This window comes from Leucopleurus acutus, assembly GCF_964270905.1.
Source record: "Leucopleurus acutus genome assembly, chromosome: 1".
NCBI lineage: Eukaryota > Metazoa > Chordata > Mammalia > Artiodactyla > Delphinidae > Leucopleurus > Leucopleurus acutus.
This window is the reverse complement of record NC_139142.1, coordinates 126,864,322-126,881,444: the sequence shown is the minus strand read 5'-3', so window position 1 is coordinate 126,881,444 and position 17,123 is coordinate 126,864,322. Positions and strand designations below refer to the sequence as shown.

Here is a 17,123-nt window from a genome sequence, read left to right as displayed (position 1 = left end):
GAAGGGAGATTATTTCCCCAAAAGTTAAGGGATAAGGAAGACCTGGAGTTGTCGAGAGAGAGGAAGAGAGAAAGAGAGAAGTTTAGTTGCTGGTGGCGGGGGGGGGGTGGGGGCGGTGAGGCCAAAATCCACCAGAAGGCAATAAAAGGCCATGGGGGCAGAGTCCAGGGGCTCTGGCAGCTGTTCAGCAACTGCGTGAGGAGGCAGGCAGTGACTTCCACAGCTGTGCTCCAGGCCTGAGGAAGGAGGAGGGAAACAGAGAGAGCCAAGAGCCCCTGGCGACAGGTGCGGAGCGACGACGAGTGTCCACGTCTGAGCCTGTTAATTCTCCCAGGACTCTCTGAGGCAGACGTTACCACCCCCACCTCCCAGGTGGGAGGTTCAGGACTGGCGGCCGTTCCCTTCTCTGCCAACCTCCCAGGTCCCTCAGTGAAGGGCAAAACTGAGAAGTAGGAGTTCTGGGGGGGCCTTCGGAGCCTAAAAGGAAGAAGCACCTCCAGTGGCATGAGGCAGAGAAGCGCTGTGGAGGGATTTAAAGATCGCCAAGGGGTCCACGGCACTGGGCCCAGGCTGGGGTTCAGGACAAACTTAAAGAAGCGGCCATCGGCCAAGGTGTTGCTCCCTCGGGGCTACTGGCTGGAAATTGTGGATCCTGCCAGGAAATGAGCCTCCCAGTACAGAGGGGCACTCAGGAAACAGCATCTCGGAGGTCCCTGCAGGTTCAAGACCTCCCAGGAGCGCCCCAGGCAAATGCGAGTCTCCAAAAGAAAACCAAAGCAAAACAGTAATTATTTATACCCCACCACATCCCCTCCAAAGATGGCTATTAAAATGCAAGTGTAAAATAAATCAGAGTGAAGAACAGGAAGGAACAAATGTGAGACCATAAAACTTAACAGTTACTGTCACCGGACAGTCAATTTTCCTCCAGTCTTTTTGACAAACATGATAGGCTTCCTTCAGGTCTTCAAAAAAGGAGAGCCAGACCCTGAATTCTAAAATAAATACACCAGCTGTACACCTGAAACTAACACAACACTGTTAATCAACTATACTCCAATATAACATAAAAACTTAAAAAATAAATTAAGTGTGAAATGAACAAATTTTTTAAAAACACCACGCGGAGCCGTACACAAGGAATACCACGTGGTGTTACGGACAATACCCCCAAGGGTGGGTTTCACCGTAAACCACACGTGTTTCCGTCGAGTTCCTCAATACTGTGACCTCCAGGAATGGCCCCGTGACTCGTGAATATCCCACATCAGACTTTTCTCACCCTGAGCCCACACTGGGGACAAAAAAAGAGAGAGAGAGAGAAATGGCCTCTGGCTTAGCCAGCTTCCTCCCTTGGACCAGGGAAGTAAATCTGAGGCTGAGAAAACATTTCTTTATGTAAGCTTAGCGCTTTACGTTGCTGTTTACCCTTCAACTATACCAAGTAGACCAAACAAAAACTTTCCAGTCGAATTAAAAACAGAAGGGGAGCCGAAGGCAACAGTTATCACAGCTGGATTGAAAGAATGCTAAACCCTGAGCACGCTGATCGGAAATAACAGTATCAGATTCCAGTGGGTTTATGTCAGAGGCACCCGTGACCTGAGCCAGCTCTCAGGATTAGAAGCAGCTGCCTTCTGGGTTAATGAAAAGCCAGAGATATTTATGATCGCTAATAATAATATTTAACCCCATCACCTGTGTTTACCGTCGGGCTGTAAAGGGGTTGGTGAGCACACACTCTTGGCTAGTACTAAAAGTGATACTCAGTCACAAGAAAGGAAAATTATTATTAACCCACTGTACACATTGGGTTTTTGAGTAGTCTTTACAATAGGAGGCAGTTCTGAGACCAGGATCATTTTAATTAAAGAAGAAAAAAACAAAAAGAAAGAAAGAAATCCCATTCTGATCTTTCACGTGCTGGCTGCAAAGCAGCCTTATTTCCCAGGCCCGTATTCTGGTGGTTGCATCCCCCTGGTGCAGACTGAGGAGCAGGTGTGAGCCAGCCACTCGGGAGCAGTTCCTGAAAATGACTGCAGAAGCCTGCAACTTTATCCACTGGGATTTACCCTGCAGTTGCCAAGGCAACAGGGCAGCTCTCCTCTTGCCTGCTGGCTGCCTGGGTTGAACAAATGGTCCTTCCACTGGGCTGGGTTATCCTGGCCTCCGTGGCCAAGAGAACCCCTCTCCATCTCGGCCCAGATCTACTGTTCACTGTAGGCACTCAGCCACCAGCAGTCACGCAGCAGTGCCCAAGGAGCTAGAACATCGGCCTGTGGGACACATGTGCAACACCAAGCCGGGCCATCTGAATCCTGGGCTCAGGACGAGGGTCAGGAGAGGATCAGGTGAAAATAAACCCTCACTCATATTAAGAGACACTGTGGCATTATTTTTAAACTTGGGCACAGAGACCCAAACATTTGGGGTGTTTTTACCACCCTCACTGTCCGATGCTGGGATGACGGGAACAGGTGGGAGGTGATGGGCTTTGGCTCCACACTTCTTACAAGCCTCGAGACCCTAAGGAGTCAGTTAGCCTCGTGAGCCCTGAAACAACAAGAGGAAGCATGCAAGGCACGGGCACAGCGCCCAGCACCCGGAGAGCCCTCAGGAAGGGCGGCAAATATCGTAAAGGGAGGCAGGGCTTTAGAGGAAGGAGAGGAAAGAGGATTTCTCCGGATTCAAACAGACCCAAAGCCAGTATAGCACCCGCTATTTCATTCAAATTTCCTTCAACTTTAAAATATCCTGGGGGGTGGGATGAATTGCGAGACTGGGATTGACATATACACACTACTACGTACAAAACGGATAACGAATGAGAACCTACTGTACAGCACAGGGAACTCTACTCAGGGCTCTGTGGTGACCTAAATGGGAAGGAAGTCCAAGAAAGAGGGGATATATGTATACACAGAGCTGGTTCACTTTGCTGTACAGCAGAAACTAACACAACACTGTAAAGCAACTCTTCTCCAATAAAAATCAATTAAAAAAAAAAAAGAATATCCTGAACGTGTATCTAAAAGGAAGGCCTTAGAGGGGCTGGGAACTTACAAAGAACATTGCCAGCATTTACTGAGCATCAGATGTTAAGCACGAGAAAGTGGAAACGAACACATGAAAAGGATAGAATGTTTGATCTCACAACCGCCTCTCCTGTCCTCTGTCCCTGGAAACAGCCCAGCTGAGGCTTCACTCAGGCCCCCTTTCTCCTGCCCTTACTCCCATCCCCTTCGAGAACACTGTGTATGCTTCACTGTTCTGGTAGACGACCTTCCAAGGCTCCCCACTGCCTTCAGGGTACAGTCCTTTCAAAATCCCTCAACCTGCCTCTCCCGTTATTCCCTCACGGACACCAGAAACCTAACCAAGCACAGCAGTCCATTCGTTGCTCCGGAAAATGCTAAATAGACCCTACCTCCCAATCCCTGTTCACACCCTCCACCATATCTAGGATTCCCTTCCCATTCCTTACTTTGTCTCAATCTTACCCTTTCTGCAAAGCCAGCTCCGGGCCAGCCTTCCCCTAAGAACTCCCACTGTCACCCTCGCTATCATGGTCTTTCCCTCCTTAGCTGCCTGACTCTTTCACTTGGCATTTAGTACCCACTGCTTTTTCTTGATAGTTATCCATTGTTTAGGGAAGCCTCTGCTCCTCAAGCCAACCACAGTGCCTGCCTTGGTCAGCCGTGCACCCTGGCTGGAGCACAGGTGATTCTGGGCCTCGGCTCTCTCATCCACTGCACAGAAAGTCTGGGGAAATGAACCTGGAGGTACTCGCCAGACCTAAGATTCTGTAAATGGTGTAGGCAATTCACTAAAATTACCGGAAAACCTCTTTTTCTGTTTTCCCACCTAAGCCCTGTCACTCAGACTAGGAGAATGAATGGGAGATGTTCAGACAGAGGGTGCAAAAAAAAAAAAAAAAAAAAAAAGATTTAGACAGGGAGCTTGTGAGCATGCAGAGATTAAGAAGAGAGAAGAGCTGCAACCTTTGACTTTTTAATTTAAAGAGACCAAGATCCAAAACATAAAGTTCCCCACACCTTCCCTTTTCAGAGCAGTTTGCAGCACATCCAGACCAGATGCTACAAATCAGGTTGGAGAGGACAGACAGGCACCATTTCCTGCTCCTTAAGAGACATCTCCCGTGAGGAGGTGTCACAGGGCAGCATGTGAGGGGGCGGAGAAGGGGTCTTAGGTTTAGAAGCTTCCCATTTCTCTGATTCGGGCAGGAAGGCAGCCGGTACATCCCTAGAAGTTAACCTAAATGAACGGAAACAACTTCAGAATCAAGGCCCACCTGTCCACACTCAGAGCCCTTTCTTGGACCTTTACTTTAAGAGGCAAGAAGCGAGTCTCCGACTGACCTTGACTTTGAGTGAGAAGTAAATGCTTTCCTGTAAGGCGGGTATATTTGACAAGCCCATTTCTCTACCCTTGCTCAGAAATCCAAAGGCACCTCATGCCAGAAGAGAGCACTCCATCAGGAGACCCCACTTCATCTCAGCGGTTTGTTTTGTTTTATTGTTTTCGTAACTCGTACCTCAGTTTGAACACGATGCTCAATTTCTCCACTTTTAACAGACACCAGGCTTTACCCTCCCTACCCCAGAGAGTGCAGTGAGAACAAAGAAAAGTGACGAGGAAAATAGAACAAATAGAACAAAAAGCCTAGAGACATTTGTGAACCCCATCTTTTCAGGCACATAAACTCAGACACAGGGAGGGAACGACAGAGTTAAAGGGCGACTCAGACACTTAATTTTATAAAACCTTCTCACAGCATTTCAGTGTGAGAATTCAGAAAAGACTTCAGAAATCTCCTGGACAAACAGTCTCCTTTGCATAGATCTTAGAGGCTGCGCTCAGAGGGGCGGAGACTTTCCTGGAGCTACGTGGGGTCGGTGCAGGAGGCTGGACAAGGGATTCCTCTCCAGAGAACAAGTACGTCCCCTCTACTACTTCCTCCCCGGGCTTACTTTAGGTTCTCAGCTCAGGGAAAATATTTTCAACCTTGAGCAGATCACAGAGAGCAGTTCTATCACCCACAAATCCTGTTGAGAGAAGAGAGAAGAGGCCCAAAGCAAACAGACCTAAGTGACGGGCCTCCTTAGTGTTGGGCCATCAGCAGACTCAAGGGAGGCAACCATCTCTGGTTCAGTTTGTCTGTGTTTTGCTTCGGGTCTGGAAGGCTGTTTTAACTGCCTGGTTATTGATAGGATGACATACTTCCCCATCACTCCTCCTTGCCTAAGTCGCAAGAAGCATTAGCAAAACAAATTCAGGGCCACTTCTCGCATCACCACCAACGCTTAGCAGATCCTGAAAAGCCCTGTGGTAAGGGGGCGCCTTAGCCAGGCCGGCAGGAATTCCTAACAAAGCAGCTTCTATACCAGCAGGAGAACTTAGAAAATGCAGACTTTACGAAGAACTATTAGGTCTCAAAGGTCAAGGTTGGGCTCTCCACCCGAACTTCAGGTTTCCATGAAGGTCTTTCTCTAAACTTTTGCAGCTCAGGTCGGGTGGGCTGCCACCCCTCCAGAGGAATGATACTAGCACCGTCAACAGGACTGAAATATGTAGGCAGAACCCAAGTGCAGTGGGAGGGTGGATGGAGCCTCTGCTTGGACTTTCCTTCACTCTCAGGAGCAAAGGAGCACCAGAATCCGACCTGTTTGCAAAGAAGCTGTCAATAGGGAAGCGAAGGCAGATGGAAAAGAAGCCAGTGACTCTCCTTCAACTTTGAACAGGGGCTACCAGCCTAGAACGGCACTGTCCCTAAGCGCTGGAAGCTCCAGTTCTTGGTCATCCCAAAGTGTGGGAAAGGTGGTACATATGAATAAGGAGAAGGGTGAGCAGAGGAAAGTGGGAAGATTCCATATTAGTTTTGTATTAATTTGTATTTCAGACTTTTTCTTTAAATCCTTCACACAGATAATTTCCTAAATTATACTCAGTACCATCCAAGGCTCTTAGGTTTTGTTTGCATTGTTTAATTAAGAAAGTGCCCAAAGCAAATCAAAAGGTGAAGAGCTTTCTAAATGTCTATTAAATGTACAGTTTTACTGGCACCATTTTCAGGAGCTGGGCGTAAAAATAAGTTGTCATTGAAAGTACATCCCATCAGAGGTTTCTATAGGTATCCAAAGGTATCATGTAAATAAAAGGCTGAGATTAGTGAATACAAACTCTCTGTAAAACCACCACTGAATGTTCTGAATCCTTGTCCCATAATATTTCCACATTTTTATCTGTCAAATGGTTTGGGCATGTAATGGGGACATGGTAACCAGCTAATGGTGCTATCACTTTCTAGTGATGTGACACCCCATCTCCAGGATATGACTCAGGCACTCTGAACTTTTTTTTTTAATTAAAACATGGAAACAAACCCTCAGAACCTTGGGATTATCCCAAGTGTGGTTTGGGAAATTAGTTCCATTATGGACAATGCGAGGACAGTGTGAACGATCCCTGGCTGCCTCCCAGTGTTCCTGTAAGGATCAAATATAAGTGAAACTCCTGTCATTTGAAAACTGCGAAAAGCACTCACTTGCAAGGTACTGTTACTGTACTGTGGATGCCTCAGAGGTGTATGTATTGCTAATTTGCTGGCAAAGTTCTTTTTTTTTTTTTTTTTTTTTTTTTTGCAGTACGCGGGCCTCTCACTGTTGTGGCCTCTCCCATTGCGGAGCACAGGCTCCGGACGCGCAGGCTCAGCGGCCATGGCTCACGGGCCCAGCCGCTCCGTGGCATGTGGGATCCTCCCGGACCGGGGCACGAACCCGTGTCCCCTGCATCGGCAGGCAGACTCTCAACCACTGTGCCACCAGGGAAGCCCTGCGGGCAAAGTTCTTAACGGAGAAGACTGCATCATATCATTTACTTCCCATGGCACTAATACAGTGGTAGCTAGCAAATTTCATGATTGCTTGTTAAACTAATGATTCTTAGAGCCTCAGCTCTAAAAGCACTTTGCCTATTGTGACTAATACATTGTTATACATAACCACTCTGGAAACTTCCACTCTATATGCTCCATGTTATATATTACACCTCCCTCTTAGTGACTGACCCCACCTTCCATCCTCTCCATCAGCCAGGGACTTTCTCTCCCTCCTCCAGCTGAATCCTCAGGCTTAACCTCTCACATTTCCTTTTTCATGCAGGGTGATCCACTCACCACTCAACTACAGAACAGTACCTGTTCCCTGCCCCGAGTGATCCTCTCAGACAGCAAATCCGAGTTGTTTCTTTCTTCTTCCAGTTCCATCTCCAGTTGAGACACCTTGTCCTAAGAAAGAAGTCACAAACACAGCCTATTTAACTTGCACTGACCAAGTTTTTAGGAGCAAGGACTGCGCTGTGGAAGGACAACCCCAAGGGCAAATCAGAGCTGAACACCATGAATTGGAGTTTGGAGGAAAGATGTGTCTTTTTCTCATACTGCGCAAAGTACATCTTTTTAAAACTGGGTTTTATTGCTTTTATAATGTAAAATATAATTGTGCATCTAGAGAGTACATAAAAGGAGAAAACAATATTTACCCCAAACCCTAACAAGCACTGAGGATATTTTAGCATGTTTCCTTCAAGCCTTTTTTTTTCCTTATGAATCAGTAATTTTACAAATATCTACCTAAGCTTAACAGGTATCTGTTAAAAAACAATGTGGAAACCAAGATATCGTCCAAGGCACACTCCTCTAAATACTCTAAACTCAGGACAATGTTCTTCCTCTCTCCTGCTCAGGGCTTCCAAGACCCTCCCAGGAATAGAGTCTAGAACAACCTTTTGCATCTGCCTTTTTCTGCTAGGGAACCTCATATACTTAACACCATGCACTCCCAAATCCCCATCAGAGTAACATAAAGACAGCCAGCCCATTCTGCTAAACCGAATATTCACAGAAGAAGAGTAATTTCTATCTTCCTCGGCCTTCCTAATTTAACATCACTGAGTATTAAGAGAAAAGTACTTCAAAGTAGCTTTGTGTACCAAAGAAAAAAAAAAAAAAGAGGCTCTGAACACAAACCACCCCACCTCGAACTGGGGGCCAGTGGGGTCTGTACATGTGTTTCTCCTGCCACCAGCCAACGTGTCATATGTCTGGATTAAGTCAGAGCCATGAGCCAGACACACTAAAAGCAATCAGCATTATGAGTCTCTATGTGAGCCTGCAGCATCTGTACATAAATATTGTCTCTGCGATTGTCAAAGTTGGCTGACACGCCTCCGTATGCACCAGAAATAAAACAGAACTCGTGAATGACTAAATGTCTGTGAATGCCTTCCCTGCTGTGAGCGAAATCTACAGAGAACCCAGAAAGCTCTCTCCCAGGAGTCCAAAGTCCCAAAGACCAACTCAGAACAGCTGGGGCCTGCACCAAACCTCCTTGTTTGTTCAGTGGTTCCTGACCCCTCCAAGGCCAGTGTCACTCAGAATCACCAAACATCCACAAGTACCGCATTTACATACGACAGTCACCTGAGTTTCTGAGTTTACAGACAATCGCCTTTATTGAGAGAGCTCCTGAGTCTGAGAATTCATCTGTTAAGTGTTAGTAAAGGAACAAGCAAGATATGAGTCCCAACAAGACAGTCCTGCCAGCCGCCTCTTAGGGAGGAAGCACCCTAGGGTGTGCCGCACAGGGGCGGGGTCTTGAGAGCTGTTCATTTTATAATTAATGGAGAAATAGCTCAAATACTGCACAGAGGCAAATGAAGCTTAGCTATGCCATGGCTTCTACACCTTGAGTTAGTAAAAGGAAATGTTCTTTTTAGTCAGAATATTCTAGAAGGAGATGATCTGGCAACCTAACGTGTGCCTAAAAGCACCTCTTCGCAGGGCTCTCTTCTTGCCTATAATCTGTACTGTACAGAACCCAGCAGGAGACTTCAGGGGGTCAGGCCAAGGGTCATTACGCCAAAGGTTCTCACGTCACTGCCTGACGAGGCTTTAGCTTGTGTTTAACCAGATTGTTTGGGTCCTAGAATAATCACTTCCTAGTTACCTGGGTTGACCTTAGCTTGACTTAAAATGACCTCCCCTAATGAGATTAGAACCAGGACATCAGCAAAACACACGGCAATCTAGCGGTGGGGGCGGGGGGCGCATGACACCCTAACCAGGTAATTCTAAGCCTCTAAAAGGGCCCATCTAATAAAATCTTTAATGGTTGAAACATCACTCCCTGGATATCAACTGCTACTAAGTCCCCTGGAGGTTTTAAAAGTTATTTCTATTGATTTGTGAAGTTGAATCAGGAATTCCACTGATTTTAAATTCCAGCTCTCTCTCCCTGGCCTTGAGCACTGTCTGACTATTTCCATCATTCCTTCCAGCTCTGACGTCTTATGAGTCTACAAACTACTAGCTTCTTCCTCAAATCAAGAAATGACTTTACTGTCTTGCTGTTCAAGAGAAAAAAAGGCAAAGGCTGCCCAAAGGCTGAGGCGCGAGCGGAAAGTCTGCTTCCCTCGAGTCCCACACCCGCGTCGCCCACAAACCTCCAACTGCTTGAGGAGTCGGCTTCGGTCATCCTTGAGGTGACTCTTGGCTTCCAGCTCGTACTCCAGGTCCTTAAGCGTCTGCTCCAGAAGCTGCCTTTTCGTGAGCGCTTCCTCCTGAGCTCTCTGGTAGTCCCGTAACTCTTCCTCCAACAGACGCGTCTGGAATGAAGAGGGGCTAGGGTGCTTATCCCGGCAAGTCAGGAGCACAGAGATCTCGTCAACGTGCAGGCTGACCCTGAAGAGGATTGGGCGGCCCCCACACTCCACTGGGGTTCAGAAGCCCGCGAGCAAGCGCCACCTTCGTCTGGGCCTCAGTTTCCTCTTCTGTAAAAAGAAGTCGCTTTTCCAGCTACAGAGAGCAACCCATTGGGTTATAAATTCCATTCAGCAGATATTGGCCAGCGTTAAATATAACAGAAAAAAGTATCAGAGTAGTACAAGCAAATATGGTTGTAGGTCATGGCTGAAGATACCCGAAAGCCCTTGAACTAAGTAAGAGCCTCCCAGAGTGTAATCTATCACCCACCCGTATCAGGCTCCTCTCAACAGAGGTTTAAAGCTGGGGGAAGATAAAAGCTAAAATCATGACCCCAAAGCAACCTGCAGGCACAAAATCTATTAATATAAACATGTAAATTAAGTGAAAACCACTACTCTCTAGCAGAATGTTATCAGTTGTCATAATTTACAGTGTTTTGTTCCTCCACAAGGTGGCACTGAACTAATAGCTTTGAAGAAAGTGCAACCGACAGCTTTGATTCGCAAGGGGTTGTCTGTGTTTTCCACTCCTCTGGAATTTCCCCAAGGGAACTAGGCAACTCGGCACGCAGAAGGTACTCCTTTAACATCTCTGTGGACTGATTCGGTGAAGCCTGAGGCTGTCTGTTTGGTTCTCAACTTCCTTCCCTCCTGGAGGTGGTACAGGGTAGCAGGTGAAAGCACAGTCATAGGAATTGAATACACCAAGGGTTAATTTCCTTCAGGGAGTATATGATAGCAAGTGGCAAACTTCATGAAAGAGTACCAGCCTTTGGGGGTGATCTTCACGGAAAAGTTGGGAAAGTCTCAAAGATACTCTTTTTGGGGACCCAACAGGTTAGGCTACTTTAGGAAGCCCAGAGGGAAGACTAGGAACTGTGTTCCTCTCCTGGACGCTGATAGGAACACCTGAAATTTCTATGAAAACAGCAGTCTTAAAGAAGACATCTCCAGATAAAGACCTAGTCTGGTTTTGGTGGTGACTGAGTGAAAGCACAAAGTGAAAATCATCCCATGGAGAAAGGATGACGAGACATTCTTTGGATACAGAGGTACTCCAGAGCGTGAAAAAAAATCTCTCCAAAAAAAAGTCTTTAAAAAAAAATTCTCTGTGCTTCAGTTTCCTGATTTGCAATATTGGGATAAATATAAAACCTACCTTACAAAGCTGTCGTGAGACTCAAATGAGATAATACCCCCAAAAGAACATGGGTTATAGAGTCAGAAAGACTGACAGGTAATGGTACAGCTCACCCTTCCTTCCCCAATGCCCAGCACATTCCTACCTTCCGACGCCCAGTAGATCCCTCCTAACATCTATCGAGGGCTCTATCATACCAAGAGTATTCATTAAGGACATGCACAAGAGAACAGTACAGCGTCTGGAATCATGAGTAAGTAAATAACTTCTGATCCTACTAGTGCTACCTTTAAGTAGTTGAAGCTGCTCTTTGCTAAGTGGGATTTAGAAAATAAACTGAACAGTGAACTCTAAGTCTTAATTCTCTAACGATGACCTTCATCAGAACTTTTCTAGCTCTATGCCAAAGGCAGAATAGGTAAAATGCCTATTTCTCTCAAAGCAAAGGAGGCAGTACTACAGCACTTAGGGTGGATGGACCCTTGCAGCATTTTTATTTACTGAGAGCTTTAACTCAGCTCAACCAAAATGTGGTGGAGGGTGGTGAACAGAGTTGAGCTTGAGTTTCTCAAGGATCCCAAGTGACCTTGGCTTATTAATTCATTTTTGTTTTAAACGACTCCATGACTTCACCATCCTGACTTAGGGTGGTGTCTGACTGCAGTTTCCTTCTAGACTGATGAGGTGTCTGTTTCTGCCATGCAAATGGAAATAGTGCCTCACAGGGCTAGACCGCTGAGAAAAATCTAGGAAGTGCCATCTCTGTTTTCATCGTAAGGAATCCTTTTTGGAATTACTGCCCTTTTACAAACAACACTGGTCTCTATCTGGCCTTAACTAATCTCTCTGGATCTCAGTTTCCTTATCTAACTAGAGGGTCTCTAAGGTTCCTTCCTACCCGAAGATTCTAGCAGAGTAATAATTACACAAAAACCAAGGGAAAGCACTTTACAGGGGTCACCGTGACACTGATTTTCTGAAATCAAAACAGGATACCAGGTGTTCCTTTGCATTCTGGCAAGTATCAGAATCCTCCCACCCAATTGCTGTAGAAATGATTCTTCTTCAGGGCCAGAGAACTGTGCTGTCGATAGGCTAATTTCAGTTCCTACTAGGAGTCCTGTATCCTAAGACCCTAAAGCAGAGGGGATCTGTTACCAGGGTCCTTTCAGAAGTATTCTAGAAGCCTGTAATAAATATCCATTGTTCTTTCACACAGTTTCAGCGCTGACTCATGGGCGACCTTCCTTTGATCATCAAAGATAATAAAAGTTTGTTTTTTGAAGAAAAATTTGTTTTCCTGTGGAATCTTAGTGCTCTTGGCACTGCTTATGAAAAAAAAAAAAGCAAGCTTTAGAATTAAAAAAAACAAAAAACTAATATCAGTGTCCAGGATATATAGACCCTCTGCCATATAGTCTCACATGTTACCTCATTTAATGACTAAATCATTATTATTTTGTATACTTTTAAAGAGGGAGAAACAGATGCTCAGAAAATTGGGGTAACTTTTTCAATGTCATGCAGCTGGCAAGAGACAGAGCAGAAATCAGCTTACGCTGTACTTGCATTTTAGAGTCTTCAGCTTTCCATTAAAATAACCAAAAACATTCCCTTTATTACACCCAGTTCTTCAGAGGTCCAGACTGAAGGAAGCTAACATTTGGGTTACTTTGCCCTATTATTCTTAAATATAAAACCAAGAATATGTTTTAATAATTTCAGTACTCATAAATTCCTGAAGATTTCTGTTTGTCTCCATTATCGTTGTTCTGAAACTCTTACCCACCACTCCCACGGCAATGAAAGTCTCTATATGTATAATTTTAAACGAATGGCAAAAAAAAAGAAAAATTAGTTATTATAATCCCTGTTCTAAGATTAAATGAAAACAATGATACATATAAATCACTTAGACACAGCTGGGCACACTACTGGTGCTCCACCAAGGGCAGCTAAGCTTTTTAGGCTGATCTTGGATTAATCACGAAAATGGTCCAACTAAAGCTGTGTCCACTTAACCTCAGAGGCCCTGGGTCCTCTGTGTCTTGGAATGCCATCTGCCCCAAAGTAACCATCCCGAGAAGCAAGCACACATGCTGTCTTAAAGATCTACCCCACGCCTCTCCTAGAAGACTTTCAAAGCAGTCTTGAAGGATATTCTGAACACGGGTAAACCGGGAACTGCTCCGGCCAGGCATTACCTCATCCTGCATTTTCACGGCAGTCAGACGGGACTTCTCTGCCTCTAGAGTTTTCTCCTTCAACTGCCTTTGCATTTCTGCAAGTTCCCTGCGATTTTTCTCCTTGTATTCATCCAGCTGGTTCTGGAGCTCCAGCGTTGATGCGCGGGACACCTCAACAATGTCGGCCATCTGGAAGAAGTGACATGGGTGAGAGCCCACCCCGTAATGCTCCATCTGGGGCCAGGGAGCTAGGTGTGCGTCCCAGCTCAACACGTCTCCTCTGCTTTCTTCTGTAGCACCCCACCCCAGAGACTGCAAAGCACCTGGTCGTGATCTGCCTAGGATTAGTCTCCTCTAACTTGGAAGTAGCATGCAGGTGTGAACAAGCACATCCTCTGGAGCTAGATCCATGGTCCTGGGTCACACTCGGTCCTTGCTCTGCCACTTACCAGCTACATGGCTGGGGCATTACCTACTCTCTCTGGGCCTCTGCAGTGTACTCGTTAAAAATACTGAAACCATAATCTTTACCTTGCAGGGCTGTTGTCAAGATTAAAACAATACATAGAGACGGAATTCTAGTTAGATACAAAATAGCTGGTAGCAATCCCACTGCTGGGCATATACCCTGAGAAAACCATAATTCAAAAAGAGTCATGTACCATGATGTTCACTGCAGCTCTATTTACAATAGCCAGGACATGGAAGCAACCTAAGTGTCCATCATCAGATGAATGGATAAAGAAGATGTGGCACATAGATACAATGGAATATTACTCAGCCATAAAAAGAAATGAAATTGAGTTATTTGTTGTGAGGCGGATGGACCTAGAGTCTGTCATACAGAGTGAAGTAAGTCAGAAAGAGAAAGACAAATACCGTATGCTAACGCATATATATGGAATTTAAGGGAAAAAAATGTCATGAAGAACCTAGGGGTAAGACAGGAATAAAGACACAGACCTACTAGAGAACGGACTTGAGGATATGGGGAGGGGGAAGGGTAAGCTGTGACAAAGCGGGAGAGAGGCATGGACATATATACACTACCAAACATAAGGTAGATAGCTAGTGGGAAGCAGCCGCATAGCACAGGGAGATCAGCTCGGTGCTTTGTGACCGCCTGGAGGGGTGGGATAGGGAGGGTGGGAGGGAGGGAGACGCAAGAGATATGGGAATATATGTGTATGTATAACTGATTCACTTTGTTATAAAGCAGAAACTAACATACCATTGTAGAGCAGTTATACTCCAATAAAGATGTAAAAACAGAAAAAAGAAAAATAGCTGGTAAATGACTGGCACATAGTAGGTGTCAAAACAATGGCAGCTACTCAGGGTGGCTCCATCAGCTCTGTGCCTTTTCCCTTCTGGGTGTTTTAGGGCAGAGGAGCAGCAACTACTGGGCTTCAAAACTGCCTTTCATACTCCTGCACGAGGAAGAGACGTGCAAGTACACAGATGACGCACAAAGACAGAGGTTTTGATTCAGGTAACATCTGTGAAGTCTGCAGTGATGTGCCAGGCTTCTTCGGGCAGCTGTTGAGAGGAGCTGGGCCCAGGATCCAGAGGGCATTTCCTAAACCAGTTCCCCTGTGACTGGGATTATCAACAAGTCCGAAGAGCTGCTTCCCGGGAGCTGCAAATCCCTGACACATGTGTGCTGAGACACACTGCAGGTCTCCTCAGCTCTATCAGGCCCTTACGGGGGGGCTGGGTCACACGCCCTCTCCCTCCTCCTCTCCCTCCCCTCTTCCTACCCCTCACCTCCTTCTGCAGTTTCTCGATGGTCTTGTCAAGGTGCCATCGCTCGTTCTCCATTTCACCCTTCAGTCTCCTTAACTGCTCCTTCTGCTTGGTCTCTTCTTTTAGCTTCTCAGACAACTGCCTCTGCTCCTGGGTGGCCTGACTCAGATTTCTCTGCAGATGGCAGGGAAAGGACAGTGCTATCACCTACCTACCAGGTCAGCCACAGAAACAGGTGGCAGAGGGAGTTTCACAGCCACACCACAAAGCAATCAGACCTGCTACCTCAGTGATAACAAAAAGGATCAAAATAAAGCCATCACAGAGACCCAAGGACATTGTCGGCTCTGCAATCCAGGGACCAAGACGCAACGTTGATTTAACCAGAGACATACGCAGGAATGAAGGGCAGACGAAGGACGCATTACAGAAATACAGAAAACGGCCAAGGCTGCTGCAGGTGGTGATTCAGGATAGTGTCCAAAAACCTGACAGAACTCATGCTTGAAAACTGAGGTAAAGTTATACATTAGACAAACTTAAACCCATGTGGCAATTGACATCCTGTGATAGATAGCACTGCACCTAATGTTCGAGCATTTTCTCTGCTGTGCAGATGATTCTCACAATTAAAATAGCTAAAAATGAATCTGTAAGAAAAAAGAACATTATCCCATGGGCCAAGAGTCCACGTGGGTAGGGGGAGTTATAATCAACAGAATCCATGGGTTGGACTCACACACAGAAGGAAAGGAATTTGGCAATCCACAAGCTGATGAACCTGATGGACAGAAGGTATTAAACGGAAGAAACACTAGTCAGGAAAAGTACAAACGAGTGGTTATTTAGTGAATCAGCACCAAATACTAGTACTTCTTAAAAAATGTACCATCTTGGGTGCGATGTTTCCCCTGGGTTCCTCTGAGGCTCTCATCTCACAACATTATACAGACTGATGTCCTTTACGTAAAAATCATGCAACTCTAAAAAGAAAAAAAAGAAAATCCTAAAATATCTTTGGAAGATTATAGTGGCTTCTTTAAACGGCTGAGTGTTAAGGCCTTTGGCATAAGGATATCACGAAGGGGCACAGCTCAGAATGGGGGAGCATGACCCAAACAGGAGCTAGATCATAAGAAAAATGTTATCGGGCACTGAGGGCTGAATGTGGGTTAGTACAAGTACTGCTTAGGACCTACTCAGTCTTGTGTCCCTGCAGAGGCTGTATAAGGACAATGGTTGTATTTGTACAGTGCTTAACAGTTTACAAGCTGCTGTCACGTGCAGCAACTCAGGCGTTTTGAAAACACTCACAAAGCACTTCAGGCACTCCTGATTTGCAAAGCTTTGGAACAGCTCTGCTGGCCAGCCACATGGCCTGGGGCCAAAAAGCCACCTGTGGAGGGCTGCCGCTCAAAGAAACAGCCAGCAGAGCCGGGCTGCTGAAGTTGATTGCTGCAGGGAACCAATGTCAACAAAAGCAGCTGGGGAAAGAGGGTGGTTAAAGAAAGGTAATCGGGAGTTCAGTGGGGGGCAATTAGCAGGAGTGAGTCTCACCATGGTCCAGCCGGACACACACCAGAGGGAGGGTCAACCCCTGGGACTTGTGTCTGTGGTTGATTTAGTGGTGCTGGGGGCAAAAAGCAGCACACAGGGTAAGGTAAGCAAGGTATGGTTGGTTCCTTCATGTGGGAGAAAGCTCTCAGGAACATGTATCTCAACATGTCAATTCTTGAACAAAAACAAATACAGAAGGACATCAACACCTTCCCATAGAACCGCCAGGATCCAGCTCAACCCCTGCCCCTGCAGATCCCCCAGCCTCTCTTTTTCTTCCTTCTGGATCCCAATCCCAGGGGCCCCAGCCCAGCAGACAAGCCAGCCTCGGCTCCATTCAACCTCCACGTGGTGAGTGCACTTCTGTTTCACCCTTGGCTCGGGGAAGGCTCCCCTACCACCCCTCCACACTGGCTCTGCTCTCCTGTGTCACTGGAGACACCCCAGACTCCTCCACTCTGAGGCTGGGGCCTGGCCAACACCCCCTGTCCCAACATACACATTTGCCTAGAATAGTAATTTCGCTAAATTATTTTTAAAACATTTCTTGCATGCTTCCCTCTATTGCAGGGTAGTAAGATCTGTAAAGGCAAGAAATAGATTTTCTATCTCAGTATGCCTCACAGTCCAGATTCACTCTTAGGCATATGATAAAAACTCAGTGGTTGAGAATTAACACCTATCCCCAAAAGTGATCTAAAGATTTCTTA

At 46.1% G+C, this 17,123-nt stretch overlaps 1 protein-coding gene across 1 annotated transcript in view; it reads right to left on the bottom strand.

Annotated features, from left to right (window-relative positions):
* Positions 1-17,123, bottom strand: part of CGNL1 (cingulin like 1) — a 102,025-nt gene that overhangs the window by 11,253 nt on the left and 73,649 nt on the right. Inside the window, exons 10-13 of the mRNA XM_082846346.1 lie at positions 14,878-15,030; positions 13,129-13,299; positions 9,523-9,684; positions 7,217-7,306 (exon numbers count right to left, since the gene is read on the bottom strand). Of these exons, the coding sequence (XP_082702472.1) occupies positions 7,217-7,306; positions 9,523-9,684; positions 13,129-13,299; positions 14,878-15,030 (576 nt within the window). The remainder of the gene's footprint in view (positions 1-7,216; positions 7,307-9,522; positions 9,685-13,128; positions 13,300-14,877; positions 15,031-17,123) is intronic.